Genomic DNA, 16,750 nt, shown 5'->3' on the forward strand with positions numbered 1-16,750 from the left:
ATTCGACTACCAAGCACTTTTCTACCATAAAGACATGACAAGTGTGCTTTTTGCCCTCACTATGAGCATGTGTAGGCTTTAACCAGTGGGGCTTGCCAGGTATGGGTCTTTCCATGTGCCTTGGGGAAGTCTTGCCCCCACTCAGACTAGTTGTACTGGGATGGTACTTGATCTTCAGCACCAGTATTACTGAATCTTAGATCTGGCTTTGTATTTCTTCATCTGGGATACACAGTCACCCCTGGACCATCATAAGCCTCTACACATACCTAGGCTTTGAAGAGGGAGTGATATACAATGAAAAGTGAAGGAATCTCCTATTGCTTGCTTTCAGTTATGGGAGAGTATGCAGACTCTGGGTTCACCTTGTTGGGACCCATGAATGCTGGCCAGAAAAGTGGCAAGTATTCCACATCCTATGGAGCATGACCAAGAAATTGGCCTATATTGAACGACTGATAAATATTGGAACTCAAAGTTAAAAGTGTATATTAAATGTACTGAATTCTAGTAATATTCAAAAACAAGTACCAACATATTTTAAAATACTGACAGAATTACAAAGGAAATGGTATTATCTAGGTTAATGCAAATTGATCTAGCATTCTCAAGAAACAATATTTTATCCAGAACGATAAAAATCTTTAAATACTTTGACCAAGCACTCTCACCCTTGTAAAGTTGTTCATTGAAATAAATAAAAAGAAGCTTTATGTATGAAGGTATTCAACTTAATGCTATTCATAGTATATAAATCTGTGAATATCTATTCTCAATAAAAGGGGGATGATTAGAAAAAGGATGTTCCACACATTGAATAGAATAATAGGTAACTATAATAGCATTGTATGAACACTAAAAATAGGAGGATATGAAAATGTGTGTGCCCTGAAGCTTGTAATGAAAGCAAATTACAAAAGTTAATGTTCTCCATGATAATTACTGTGCACATATGTTCATTCATTCATTCATCCATTCATTCTAGAAATGATTTTGAGTACCAACCATATACCCGATGTTGGTGCTAAGTGTAGGAGAAATAGAGGTGAAAAGATATGGTTCCTGTTCTCATTGAGGGTCAGTTCAGCTGGAACATAATCATGAAAATGAATGGAAAAGTGCAGTAATTCACAAAATGCTACTGAAGGACAGGAGTAGCCTTTGATTTGGCCAAAGATGCAAAGGAAGGCTTTATAAAAGACTTATATACAGCCAAAATTTAAAAGGCAATATAGAGAAAAGAAATCAGTTGCATAAGGGTGGGAGTGTTAGAAATGACTTAACAAAATTTTAAACATTTTTATTGAAATTTAATTCACATACCACAAAACTCATCTATTTAAAGCATACAGTTCAGTGTTTTTTTAGTATATTCACAGGGCTGTGCAAACATTACTACAATCTAAGTTGAGAACATTTTCATTATCTCAAAAGGAGTGAGGCATTTTTGCTCTTTCAAATTTCTTCAAATGTTATTTTTATACTAAAGAATCAAGATGTAAAGACAGAAACTTTGATGTCTGCTGCTGTGGAAAAATGTTGCTTTGTTCGTGAAACAAACCACAAGTATATCATAGTGTCTTTAACGTTTAACTTTATTAGTGACAAGGTAAATAGGTACATGAAAATCTTCACAGATATCTACAAATGTGTTTAAATGAAAACAAGAAAAAGAAGAGTTGAGTCGAAATAGGGTTTCAGTGGCGACTTGTCCTTATTGTGTATTTACTGTATAAAAATCTCCAAGTTTATAAAACTTGATTTGCCCATTTTTCATGTCTTAAAAGCCAGCTGCAAGAATTTTAAAAGGGGGTATCTAACATAGAGACTCTAAGAAAAGCACGGCGCATTATGAGTTATGGAAGTGATCAGCAATACCATGACAAGAAGCAGACACACTCAGTGCATCGTTAGAGGATTCTGCGTGTGCAGGGGATGCTTGGGAACAGCCGACTATGTGGTTCACCTGATCTCAGTGTCCCCCTTCCTCCATTTGCTTCCATAGTCTAAGTGGCTGAGTGGGCCAGTGTGTGTGTGATGACCCTCTGTACGACGCCTATAGTGCTGATCCCTTTAGAAGGGACTTCTCTTGGCTGAGACTGTGTGGAAGGCAGAGTTTGCCTCTGAACTCTTATACTTTGCTCTACTCTGGGTCCCAGTCTCCTGGGGACCTCTAGTTTCCTCAGGTGTCTGTATGAGTGTTCTCACAGGGTCCTACATCTATCTAGCTCTAAGAGTTCTGAATACCTTCACTGATGTTAGCTGAAAAGGCAATGGGTGTGGTTTCTCAGACACCTCTTAGGTCCAAAAATACCAAGGCACTAGTTTCTATTGGCTAAAAGTCAGGCACTATGACAAGAGTTAGGGCATTATTCACAGGTAGAGAGTTCTGTCCGAGATCTCTCCGATCATATCCTATAGATGGCCACTTTCCTATACAACCAATTCTAGCTAGGTAACTAACACCTAAGGCCAGAGGCTGATGTGGGAACCTCAAACAGCATGAGGCATGTGGGGTTCTCATCCACAGTCAGCCTCATACACTGGAGCCAGACTTCACTCCTGACAGACTTGAAACTGCTACCGTGACAGGATTTAATTCTCAAGCAGGAAAAATATGAACTGCATTAGTGTATTCTTCCATGTGCCTTTCATTTGGTCTCCAAGGAAATTCTGCAGCCATAGCCAACTGGCTTGTCTCCAGGTTAAGGCACGACAGAAAATTTAGTGTCTGTGAGTTTGGCTCTTCTTTCAAATAAAGTGGGATTGTTGAAACTGGGATACGAATTTTCCAATGGCATTATAAACTTAAGGATTTGGGTCTGTTTATTCTATCATACTTAATATTCAGAATATTAATTTAAAAATAACTAATGCCAGTGTAAACATGCTTTAGATACATAGGTCTATAAAATATTGCACATAAGTATAAAATTTGTTCAGCATTTCTTCATAGTAATTTTCATTATTATAAAAAGGATACAAAGTTGTGCAGACTATATGAATTTGGCTGGTTGATTTTACTTTAAAAATGATAATATTATACATGATTATGGATTATTTACAAGAGTTTTAAACATCAAGTTTTTGTGATGGTTAAATTCAAGATGATGGCAGAATAGCTTAAATATAATTTTCCAAAGTTATATACTATAAAGATTACCAGCAAAAATGAGTAATAAAGGTGAAATAAGTTCTTCTAAATAAAACCCTTGGGAATCTGTTTTCTAGGTTCATCTCACATCTGCATAACTTTGTATTTCCTTCCTATTTATGTTTAACATGTTCTCTCTGTGTACATAATAAGTTTGAGGTATATAGAGAAAATAGGTATTTAGTTTGAAGTTAAATATTGGTGTTGCTTCTTATAGATACTAAAAATATGTTTACCCATATTGTTAAATTGCTTTTTTATTAACAGATTCTTGAAATTTTACCATAACTTTTAAACACCACACAGGGTTGAGAATACCTTGAAATTTGTGTATTGCTAATTAAGTAAATGGAACCATTATATATATATTTTAAATAAAAGGAACTATAAACACAACTTTTTTGCAAAGCTAAATTGAACAGATGTGAGTCCCTCGAAAGTGTGAATACAAGTGATTTCAGGTGGAAGGCAGCAAAGTATGAAGTGAAACTATCTTCTAATACCAAATTACTTTTCCTTCACACTGTCTAAAACCTGAAGAAACTCTGCTAAACAACTGATCTGCACAAAATGGTTATATTAGAAGGAAATTTAGTGAGTGACTTTGAAAACCAGCTAACCAAATCTTAGTTTCCAAGTCCTCTAGATGACCAGAGTATCAGTCTAGAGAAATGGAAAATAAATAAATAAATTGTTATTCTTGCTTACAAGATTATCTTTGTCATTTCAAAAGTACTTTCACAGTACCAAAACAACATATACTTGTCTCCCTGAGCCATAACATTGTTAGAAATATTTCTTTTCCATAGGGAGGTGTCAAATATTCCATTGAATACAGTAGTGTTGGAAGGTTAAGTCCTAGTTCACCTTCTAAATTCTATTGCAATTCAGACATTTTGCCATTGCCACTTAAGTTGGACTTACCTGGAAAGCAGCCTCGGTTCCCATACCCATTTCAAAGTATCTGCCAAATACAGAATGACTCAAGCAAAAGCAAGCTTCCATGACGGCTGACTGTTTCTACAGTGTAGAAGGTGTTGCCTTTCCCGAAAGGCTCACTGTGCTCCATAGCAATGTCTTCAAAGGGTGGTGTAGATGAGGCGATATTTCTGGGGCCCTTCCTTTCCCTAGGACACTGGCAGGTACGGGAAACCCTTTGTTTAACCTTTATGCTCCTTCTTTTTTTTTTTTTTTTTGAACAGGACCAGTGTTGGAGTATTTTAGTCTTTGGTTCTTCCTTTTCATGCACCAGGGGTCTTCTCATTTGTTAGTTGTTCCCTGTCATTCATGTCGTCTTGGGGGGGCCTTGATCTGTCAAAGAATCCACACTACAAAAAAGAAAAACGGGCTATAAAATCAAGTTGTTCTGGGAATTTGTGAAACCCTTCTCACTAAGAATTTTCACTTTATATGTTTTCTTTAAATTTTTATTTATTTATTTGACAGAGAGAGAAACATTGATTTGTTATTCTACTTACTTATGCATTCTCATGTGTCCTGACCTGGGATCAAACCCACAACCTTGCTGTATCAGGATGATGCTCTAACCAACTGAGATTCCTGGCCAGGACCTCACTTTATATATTTTCTAAAGAACTTAGAGCTCTGTGAAGATAATCCTCCTGATTCTTTATCCACAGAGGAATTCATTGCATAGGGTACAGTGTTCATGTTCTTCTGCCTGTCATGTTCCTGATAGTGGGAGAACATCCTTGTTTTAAGGACCTTGTTTGTATCTTTTCCTGGGATTACAGCAACATGGCCCAGGGTCTCCTCTTGCTTTTCTGCCTGTTTTCTGGAGCCGGTGGCAGCACTAAGTGCTGACCACAGGAGGGAGATTCTCTCCTGAAATATACTGTAGGCTCCCTCAGGATGGATTACAGGAGGAAGTGAGGGGACCCCTGGGGAGCCCTCTGCACTTGGGAGAACATACAGTATATAGAGGAAAATTAGATTGGTCATTTTCTCAATCACAGAACATCTGAGGGACTTCACAAAGATTAACCAGGAACTCAGAAAAGAGGTTATTCTAGAACATTCATCCTTCTGAACTTCAAATTAGTATTTGGTCTAAGAGAATATATCTTTTTCCTAGAAACATGGAACCTCAATTTTTATTTATTGTTTCTTTACCAGAAGCTCAATTCATTGATTTTTGGCTTGTAACTATCAAGTTGTCTTTCTTCTGTAGGACTAGCATGGTGTTCCGTCAGTTGGCACATATAACTACAACATTTATGAAAATACAGTTATTATAAATAACAGAAAAACACAAAAGTCTATTGTTAAGGCATGTAAGACTGTGGGCTGGGCTCAGGATGCCACAAACCAGCTGATAATGACCGGGAATGCCAATATTTAACATAAAAGGCAAGATGTTCTCAGTTTATGGGTCTATTAAACATGCTGCATATTGTTTTAAAATAAAAATACACTATGATTTTTGGAGAGCCACAACAATAGTGGTTAATTAAGATGTGACTGGATTAATTACTCTGATAGTCATGTAATTCTGACATTGTTTCTCTTTTGGAATGGAAAGCTCTGTGAAACTTGGCAGTCATGTTTGTTTTGGGGCCAGAAATTAATCTCTACTGTAGAGTTTTAGAACAAACTTCAGTAAAACACCTGAAAGAATATAGGCTTCCTAATGGGGATGACCTAACTGGCAAGATTAAAAAAAAACGAATCCAAGATTATTATTATAACATGCATGATCTATTTATCCTACTTGATAGCCTAAGTATCAATTAATTACTGTATTAATTGCATCTGTGTAGTGCTTATAAAGAAAAATCTCAAAGGATTGCTTATAGGACCATTTCAATAAAAAGCTTAAGATCTTGGTTAATTAAACAAGAAAAATAAGTCTTCTTAATAACATTATCATTCTGAGCCTATTGGAAAGAAGATCACAAATCCTAGTTAATAAAGTCTAATTCTCTTTATATTCATTTACAAGAAATCTCAAGATTAAAGCAACATTAAACATGCTGCGTCTTCTTAAATGTCAGCTACACAAGAGTACTGTTTGTCCAAGCAAATAAGATACAATGTTTCTTTTATGTTTTTTACACTATTAAAATCCCCCAAATCACACCTGTAGCATTCTCATTTTAAATCTTTAGATATAACCTTCTAAATCCCTTCAGTGGCCTCTCTACTCAAAAAAGAAAAGAAAGTAAAGAAACTTACCTTCCATAAAGCTAAGGTCAAAATGGCCAGAACCAATAATCCAAGAAGTATTGCTAGTATTATTACCCACAGTGGAATTGAGAAGGAAACATTTGGGGTTGCCCAAATAACTGATGTCTTAATCTGGAATGGAAAATAAAGCAAATGAGCTCTAATTTGAAAACTCCTCTGTGAAATAAAGCCGTAGTTACCAACGTAATATAGGAGGTAGTTGTGAAAGGATTCATATAAAAAACTGAAATCATTCTAAGAGAGACTGAAGGGGTTATTGCACTTGAACATGGATCTTAAAAACTCACACATCTCATGTCTCCCAGGTTGGGTGAAAGTCTAATTGCAGATACTTTGTGGGTGTTTCACTTATAACAACACAGAAACCCTAGAACAGAACTGAGGTGGACCAGGAACTGACAGGTGGAAAGAAATGACCTTAAATGGGGCTGGACCTTTTACAGCAACAATGGCTAGAAGTAGTCCTACAAAATGTCAAGTCTGTCCACTCATGTTTCTCCACCGAACTGAGCTAACCTCATTGAGAGGTGAGCTTGTGAACAACCACAGATTGTTGGAGGTGCAGGAAGGTTAGAAATCACCTCATCCAATCCCCCATTTTACAGATAAGCAAAATGAGTCCCAGAGGGCTAAGAGAGTCATATAACTAACCAATGCCAGTGCCTCTTTATCCCTAGGTTCTGTGCTCTACAGTGAAGGACAGCCCAGAGTGTGAGGCTAGGAATCTTGCATTTTATGGAAGTAACTACAGCAAGTGAAGTGAACACTAACTGTCCTGATGTTTTGGAGCTGCCTGTAATCTTAAATCCAATTTTCAGATGCTATGGGTACTCATTTCATTCCCCACTATTGCAGGGAACCTTGGAGGTAAATGAGACCTTCCCAGTGGGACTGCACACTCTGTGTCTGTGAGCCACCCCTGCCCAGAGCATGGACAAAAGCAGCTCTCCTACTGCTTATGTGCTGGAGGCCCGTGCATCCAGAGATCCAGAGAGCAAAGAAGCTGCAGACCTCCCAGCAAAACCAAGGAGAGACCCTGCCATGTGGTTAATATCTTTTGTCAAGGAAAATAGAAATAAATATATTCTTGGATCCAAAATGTTCTTTACCAAGACAGGCCTATTTGATTACATTGCCTCAGCTAAACTGGTTGAAGAGACCCTCTGTTTTCACTGAGTTGGCTGGAAGGATCATGAGTCCACTGCTGACACATGCTCATGAACTCCAGGCCACAATTCTCTAACCCACCAGGTAGGAGAGGCTGAATTCACGATGGAGGTCGGTGGCTCTCCAACTTTCTGGCTGGAATCATATGGATGTTTTCAGAGCCTGCACTCCAGTACTGGGCCCTGACCATTCACTTCTTTGATTCTGCTTTCTTAACTAGATCTGAGTATCCTGTGCATGCTCTTCTCAGCTTGTCAGGTTTTATTGCTCCTTTCATCTTGGCCCACTTCCTCTATGCAGCAGACATGCTGAAGACTTAATTCATTGGATTCTTCAGACTCAAATACCATTTATATTTATACCAAATAACAGAATTGACAGTAGTGAAACTGCTCATCATTCCATAAGGACAACAGTGTCCAGGACAGGATACGTGCTCTCAAAAAGAAAAAGCCTGGCTGTAACCTACTCACCCTTATACTCTCTTCTTGATGTTTAACTTTCCGTGCTAGCATTTTCCTGATTTCATCGGCACATCAGGAGGAAGTGCAATATTCCATGACCACACTGGCACTACTACCCTCGTCCTGCTTGCCACAGTTCAAGGACAGGACACATGGTACATATACCGAAGAAACACATCACAAGGGCTCAAAGCAGAGGCAATGCCACCCAGATTCTGCAGCCTAAGTAATTTATTTAAAAATTATCCTTTCAGGTATCCTTGCTTGTATCATGAGCAAGTCAGAGACTAGATCACTTGTTTGTTTGTTTGTTTTAAGATTTTTATTTATTTATTTTTAGAAATAGGAGGAGTGAGAAAGAAGGAGAGAAACATGGATGGGTTGCCTCTCGCATGCCCTCAACTGGGGACCTCGCCTACAACCCAGGCAGGTGTCCTGACTGGGAATCGATCCAGTGACCCTCTGGTTCACAGGCCAGCACTCAATCCACTGAGTCACACCAACCAGGGCTAGATCACTTATTAATCAATTCTTTGTATACCCCTCTCTTTTAGTGAATTCCATCTGATAACATATATGAAGTTAGCGTATAGTCTTAATTAACATTGTGAGGTGCTTGGAAAAAGGGCATGAAGTGGTGTTTTAAAATGGCCCTTTTGCTGTTGGGAGCAGACTGACACCATTTTGGTAGTGAGAATTTCAGAATTTTGGAACTAAAGAGATGGTAGTGATCATGAACTCACAGGCCAGTTATGCTGCCCCTGGAGAGAGAAAATTTGGAACTGTGTAAAATCCTGAGGTTTCTTATATATATTTTTTTCTCCATAAGCTCTATACCCATAGAGGAAATAGAGTTTCAGTGTACATCTTGTGCACGTGTGAGAGATCGCCTAAATTTGCTAATAGGTCATTTACAGTAAGACAGGCAACAATGCTTCTCGATTTTCCTTATCTGAATTTACCTAATTAATATCTTAAGTCCTACATAGGGAACAGTCCTACTTCTGTAAGTAAAAAAAAAAAAAAAATGAAGGAGTTGAAATAAAGACCATAGAGTGTTCAAATTTAGTTTAATAGAAAGGAATAGAATGAGGGAACAGCCACCAAGTACTTTACTGGGTCTCTTGGCCACTTTGTTATTGCAGATTGGGATGTGTTGTCTTTACATCTGGTCTGTCTGCAGAAAGGAGCATGGGATCTCCCTTACCCAGAGCTAATGATATTTGAAAGTTTTGGGTGTTTCTGCAGAAGTGATGGAAAAGTAGGAATAAAACTCTAAATTAAACAAGATATGCTAAGTAGGGCTTCTTGAAGCAGAAAACACTTTATAGGTATAATTACAAAATCTACTGGTTTTTTGTTTGCATTGGCTTCTAAAGATTCTGACAGTATTGTCTTTAAAAAGTCCGAGAGTAGATGATCACTACTGTCCTTTTCAGTTCCAAAATTCTGAAATTCTCATCACCACACTGTTCTCAGTCTGCTTCCAGTAACATCATGTTCCTTTGAAAAATACCATTTCATACTCTTTCTCTGAATACTTTAAATGTTAGGATCACACATGTTGTATATATTCCCTATATGTCATCATATGTAATTAACTAAGAGGAAAGGACATAAAGGATTTTAACAGTAGGCAAACTTGGAACGACTTTCCTCCTGCACTTGCTTTCTGCTCTCGCTGGCTGCCCATATGACATCCATGTGGCACTGAGGCTGCCCCATCTTCTCCATCCAAATGGGTGCTGCTTCAAAGACCTGCCTGGGCCCCTGCTGTTATCCTAAACTCTTTGCTTCATAGTCAAGAAGCTGCTACACTAAGGAGAGTCAAAGCACAGAAAACCAACAATGGTGCCCCAGAGCTTTCTTCAGGTTTCCAGTGCTCAGGAGCTAGACAGACGGCTGCTGCTGCAGAGAGGTGGGTGCGAGTCCCTGTGGCACGTCACTGGGACAGTCACATGTCTTGAAATGAGAGGTCTTTCTGAGAACACACTGATTTGGGACTTGTGTGACATATGTCACATCTGTAAATGGCAAGGGGGCATTTCATCTGCAGATGGAAAGAGGTAAAAAAAAGTTTTCCCTGAAACTTGATGTTCTGTATAAATAAGCTAGAAACTTGAATTGCAAGGGAAGCTAAAAAGGAAAAAGACTAAACTGATCATGTTTATAGGACAGAAATATATTTAAATTTGTATTAGTGCTGTGGAATTATAGAATGGTTTGGGGGAAGCTTGGCAAAGAAATAAAATGTCAGAAAATACCAAAAATTTGTTACTTATGATATTTATCTTTTTTTCTTGCAGATTCTTTTGACAAGCCCACAAGAAATTTACATTATCCGTTTGATAATAAAGAATGAGAAAAATAGGTCTTAAGTTTTAGAGTTTCTAATGATTAATCACTGATAAATAGAAAGAAGTTTTCATTCATTTCAAATAAGAATTATTAAATGCCCCCTATTCTCTGAAACTCTGCAGGTAGGTATTTTCATCAGCTTCAAGCTGGAATCTTCTATAACCCCGCTCTAGATCAGTGCTAATAGAAATATAATGTAAGCCTAATTAAAAATTTTAAAACTTAAAATTAAAAATTTTCCAGTGGCCACATATTATAAAAAGGAAAAAGAAAAATGGGCCATTAATTTTAATATACTTGTTATTTAACTCTAAATAGCAAAACTATCTTCAACATGTAATTAATATAAAAATATTGATAAGATATTTTACATTCTTTTTTGTTTTTACTAACTCTCTGAAATTCAGTATGTATTTAATAGTTGCAACACATAACAATTGCTAAATTTTTAGTAAAGTGAAATATAGTCTTACCAAAACAATAAAGCTGTTTAATGGAAAAAATATTTTATACAGCTGCAGTTTTAAGCTTACATTTAATGAGTTAAAATGAAACATAACTATGAGTTCAGGCCTTTATTCACACTAGCCATGTCTTGGGTACTCACTAGCTATGCGTGGCCAGTAGCTACCATGCTGGACAGAACAGCTCTAGAACATCCTGTATAATGGCACACAATGCTATGACTAAACGAATTAGCCAAGTCTAAGTTTCTTTCACCAAGAAGGTGGTCCCAAGGCAGATAATGGGATGTGCTTAGGACTAAAGGTCTATTTTAAGAACACAGGTTTGTGATTACATATTTTAACTGCTTTAAGAAACAATGGTAATGTTGAGTAACTGAATTACTTCAAATTTTGGGAGAAAAAAATGAATTGCATGCCAACTAATCAACAAACCATTTTAACTCATTTTTATGTACCAAGAACCTGTAGGTCTTTAAGGAAATAGTACAAAATTTTAGCAATTCACCTATTATAATTATCTGCAATTTTAGGAAAGGGGATCAATGAATTGTAAGAGGTTTATATTTTCTTAAAGTAATGCTAAGTAGGGAACATTTAATCTTACTTTCATTATGTCATAAATCTTGTTGTTCTTTATTACGGTTGAAAGACCATAAATATAAATCTTAAATATGCCTACATTTTCTCATTGACATTTATGATATGTTTTTGTATATTTTGACCAAAAAACCAAGGTAAAAGGAAAAAGCTTCATTGTATTTGCAACTGTAATTAATGTTGACATCTGTATTTCTGTATCACAAAATCTTGTGTAAACATACTTTAGCAGGGTCACAAGGATGTTTTAAGTAAATATACCAAGATGCCCTACCTACAGTGCCATTGTAACATAAAGGGGACCAGCTGAACACACATTTTTAACAACATTTACATAGCCCCTGTGAGATGAGTAGTTCCTATCATAACTTTGAACTCCAAACAAATTAATATAAGAATTCCATTTACCCTGCTGAGGTTTTACTAACAATTCTGAAAATCATGTGTATTCACAGTTTCTAATAAGTTTTTAAATAAGGATTTTCATGACATACTTGTATTTTATAATAGCCAACTTTGGAGTAATACTAGACAGTAATACTCTCTCCTAGATAAAAATTATGGAATTTGGCTTTAGTCATATGGAACACAAACATCAAAGTTAACTGATAAACAAAAAGAAAAAAAAAAGTGTTCAAATAATGGAGGAATTTTTTTTCTACCGTGCTGTAATGAATCAGTGTTCAGTCATACTCCTCTACTTCATGCAACCTTTCCTTCACCTCTGAACATGACAAATGTCACTTCACATGACGAGTTCATTTTTACCAACACAGACACTATGCAAGAAGCAGATGGGGACTGCAATTTCTTCAATATGTAAGGCTTATAGAGGCCTCAAGAAGTGCTTGAATTATGGTCATGTTGAAAGGGAGTATAAACAAACCAATCATCCCACACAAGGGCCTAGGAAAACAAGCAAATATCCTCTAGTCTCCTTATGGAAGAAGGAACTGAGAGACTTTCTCCCCAGTAGCAGAGAAGAGACTGGAGCTCTGGTGGTTTTCAAGCTACTAATTCTAATGAGTTCTACCACCTTCTGGGCTCTTTTCAGGGTAAGAATGACAAGACTTTTGAGAACTCACTATAAAAAATGTCTGAATGTTTTTTCAATTACAGTTCTCACTTAACATCATGGACACATTCTGCATCTCTAAGTGAATTGACATACAATGAAACCAGTTTTACCATAAGCTAATTAGAGTTAAGTTCTTAGGGCACTTTATCAATATCATAACTAAAGAACACTGAACAAAACAATGTTATTCCAGGACCTGCTGGTACCTTTACATAAATGGAGTGGTAAATCACCTACATCAGATAACAAGACTATTTTTTAAAAATGCAGTAACAAGGGCAGTGGGGGTGGGGGGAGAATGTATTTGATCATCTTCTGCATCTTCTGAGATGAGTTGAGAACAGCAGGCTGTCACCTGTGGCCAGCACAGAAAGATGCAATACTGTTGGTGGAATCGACTGTAACATATGTTTCTGTTAATGAACATGTGCTCAGAGACAACAAAAGGGCCCAGATTTATCTCCCTTAGAGCTACAAGCCTTTGAACCTCTCTGGATGAACATTCTATATTAAAAACCCAAAGCCTCAGTTTTCTAAGTTGAACATAAATCCAGACTATAACAGACATCTCATGAAAGGGAGGTGAACTAAACAAAGAAAGATGTGGCAGTGCTTTTGCTTTAAAATGCCACCAAAGTTTCCTGAAATAGTTTGACTTTGCAATCTATTGATGTTTCCAATATTGGGAGGGTTACTATTACTGAGACTTGAGACTCACCGTATTCCAAGTACAATCCTAGGACTTCAATATACATAACTTTATTAACTGTCACAACAATTGTCAGGTGAAACAGATAACTGCCTCGGCAAAGTAGAGTGACTACCTGAAGGTTTTCCACTTAGAGTGGGGTGGAGCCAGGAAAAAGCCCAGGAAATCTACTTTGAAACTGTACAGTGTCCTCTGTGCTGCCTGCCGATGCTAGAGGTTCTCAGTCCTAGTTTCATGCAGAATTGCCACTTACAGATCTTTTAAAGTGCAGTGTCAAAGCCTTACTTCAGACACACTTAATCCTGATAGTTGAGGTAAAGACTTAGCATGTATATATCTTCAAAGTTGCATGAGTGATGACTCTTTTGAATACTTAGGGTTGAGAATCACTAATCAATAGATTAATTTAAATTACTAAAAGTAGTTAGGCTAGAAAGATTAACTAAAACAATTATATTTGAAGACCTACGCTGGTAAGAAATTGTGGTAGTGTCAATTCCTATACCATCCAAAGCAGTGCTTCTCAAATTTTACTTTGAACATGATACCCTGATGCTTTCGACAAAATGCAGCTCTGAAGTGAGGCCTGTTTCTGAGTTTCTTACAATTTCCTAGGGGATGTTGGGGCTTTTGGTCTGTAAACCACACTTTGAGTAACAAGGATCTGGGAACCAGAGCTCAAGTGGGGGTTGTGAATGGCTATGGATGGCCAAGAGATGAAGGTTTAAATCTTAATATTTGTTTCCCAGCACCCTGGTTGTGGTCACTTCCACTGTAAAGGCAGAGTGTTTTGGATCATTGTCTGCTCGGCGCCTCTCACCCGTTTCCCTTCCGCTCTGCATGGCCTTGTCGGGCTGCTGGGGATGTTAGCCATTGTGCTGTGACAGATATTTGGGAATCAGTGATACTTAATAGCGTCAATTTTTAAAAATAAAATTTCACTCAAATGAAGCTCATAATATATACTTTTTACCCCCAGGTAAAAATTACGGTTCTTTACATTAAAGGAAAGAATACTTCCCAATGTCATGCAGCTGATCTCTGGCAACTGTCCCTAACGGAGACATTTGTCCCTCTCCATTCACTCATGTTAAAATTAAGTGATCAGTACAATTTCATTATAATGATGATTGCTATTTGGACTTCTTTTGAAACAAAATAGCTTGACTGAAAATGATATTAGTCCTTCCCTGTGATTGTTTTTCTTTGGGGGGGGGCATAGAAATTTACATTAAAAGTTTAAATATTTGATCAAATGACACAAATTAATTTCCAGACAGGAATAAGAAAATACTGCTCTGAAGTGGAAACTGTTCTCAAGTCAATGTAATAGGCACTTAAACCTAGTACAAGCGAGAACAGTGATTTAAAAAATAATTATTTCAATGAAATATTTCAATGCTTGTTTATTTTTAAGATACTTACTATTATGCTTCCCTCTGGGAGTTTTGCTGGCTGATCTTTATAAGGCATCTTCTTAACTTCAAAGGACACCAGGGATGCAAGAGAATAGGGGTCATTTTTTCTCTGAAATTAAAAATATTTATTTAAGTATATTTCATATAAAGCCTGTAAGAGTTATACTGGCAGCCACCCAACTGTTTTCAGTGTTTCCATTTTCAAAGCAAATTTCCTTCTTCTTTCTTCCTTTTCTTTTACTTTTCCCCATCCATCTATCCATCAATCTATTATTCATCCAGACATCCACCTATCATCTCTTCATCATTCATCCTAACATCCATCCAACTGTCTATCCATCCAACCATTCATCCTCTTCTAATTTTTAAAGGGAATTTGTCTTATTAACAAAAGACTTGGTATAATAAAGCTAAAATAAAAAACAGAAAATCAGAGTCCTAAAAAGGAGTAAGCACAAGGATTTATATAGTTGCTGCTAGTGAAGAACAAAGGGGAAACATAGTGAGCTAAAAACTAGTACTAAGTTATAAAGAAATTTATCTCATTTCATCTTATACAGAAGATCCAGAGCACTATCTCTCAATCTCGGTACCATTGAGATTTTAGGTGGGTGGAGGGCCTGTCCTGTGCAATGTAAAATGTTTAGCAGCATCTATGGCCTCTACCCATTAGAGGCCAGTAGCCCCCTGCCCTCCCCAAGCTGTAACAACCAAAAATGTCTCTAATCATCACCAATGTCCCTTTAGAGCACAAAATCCCCCTTAATTACGAACCACAGACCTAAAGCCATACATTGTTTTTGACAGAACTTTTCAGCAAAGTTCTTTTTGTTTAATTGGTTCTCATATTAACCGTTGATTAAAATCAAAGGAAAATATTTAAGAGTAAGTCAAGAAGAAACATTCTGAGAACATAAGCTTCTGTGCTTCTCTTCTGTTTAACTTGAGACAGTGATTAGATCTATCCAGTGGTAGCCTGTGACTGGCACATATGACTCTTGAGAAATTGTTAGTTTTAGGAATTGTGAGTATCAGTTGTTAAATAGAGCCATTATTAAAATTTAAATTATATATACATAAACTTCAGTAATTATATTTTTAAAGGTAACAAAAACTCAGTACTTACTATTTTATTGCATTTTACTACTACCTGTTCTCTAGATATTATTTATGTCTCTCATATCTGTAAGCGGAGAAACCGTATGACAGTGAGCTACAAGTGCATCTCTTCCCAACTCCATATCCAGCAATGTCACATTGGCAGCTTGAAATAAGCTCTTGGGGGGGGGGGGCGATATTTACCCCATGGGAATAGGTAAATGCTACATATTAGAGCTTTTTTTTTTCCCACTCAGGGAGCACTTTGTTAAACATTTACCATCAATTCATTATCTATGAGCCAATGTTGGGTTTCCTTGAGGCTAATCCAACAGGTTAGATTGTAATAATTTTGTTTAAATTATTCATATTTTTAAAAAGTTTATTTTCTTCTCCTATGACTGATTTTTTTCTTCCTTCAATAAACCCTATTTCCTCTACATGGTAAAGACAGGCTAGAGTATGCAAAACTTTTATATACTCAAAGGCACCATCTTTGGCTTTTTCTTTCTTTCTATACCAACATTCCAGGATAAGCAACTCTATTCATTTTGAAAAATTCTTTTTGGTTGTTATTTGGTTGGTTATTCTTCTGATGTTCTTTTTTTCTCCTAGTGTTTCCATTTTAACTGAAAGCTGGATTTTGTTTGCATGAGAAGTGTTTCTTTTACTGTAGAAATTTTTGTTCACAAAATCATGTATGTACTTGGTGGTTTAAATCTACTGTCCTTATCATCCTGACTGGTAGCCACAGAGCAAACACAACAAATTCAGGCAATGAGGTTCTGTGCATAAGGATTACAATTACATATGCAAATGTCTATGCTCTCAAAGCTCCAAAGAACAAGTTTTCTTTAGTCTCCAAGTTTATTAAAAATTTTGACAGAAAATAATTTTATCTTGAAGTCATGTGTTTGGGAAGAAAATCATGGGAGAAGTCTGTCTCTGTATGAACTCTAGATGGAAAGTTTTTGTGCTATGGGATTCTGCATTTAGGACGATGAAAGTTTCTTAATGCATAACAGATAGGATT

The 16,750-nt window shown here is 36.8% G+C and overlaps 1 protein-coding gene across 1 annotated transcript in view; it reads right to left on the minus strand.

The window, feature by feature from the left end:
* Positions 1 to 4,330: 4,330 nt before the first annotated feature.
* Positions 4,331 to 16,750, minus strand: part of ITGA8 (integrin subunit alpha 8) — a 176,780-nt gene continuing 164,360 nt past the window's right edge. Inside the window, exons 28-30 of the mRNA XM_090266563.1 lie at positions 14,627 to 14,728; positions 6,350 to 6,472; positions 4,331 to 4,482 (exon numbers count right to left, since the gene is read on the minus strand). Of these exons, the coding sequence (XP_090122689.1) occupies positions 4,396 to 4,482; positions 6,350 to 6,472; positions 14,627 to 14,728 (312 nt within the window). The 3' untranslated portion in view covers positions 4,331 to 4,395. The remainder of the gene's footprint in view (positions 4,483 to 6,349; positions 6,473 to 14,626; positions 14,729 to 16,750) is intronic.

This window comes from Furipterus horrens, unplaced genomic scaffold, assembly GCF_987537825.1.
Source record: "Furipterus horrens unplaced genomic scaffold, mFurHor1.1.pri manual_scaffold_2, whole genome shotgun sequence".
NCBI lineage: Eukaryota > Metazoa > Chordata > Mammalia > Chiroptera > Furipteridae > Furipterus > Furipterus horrens.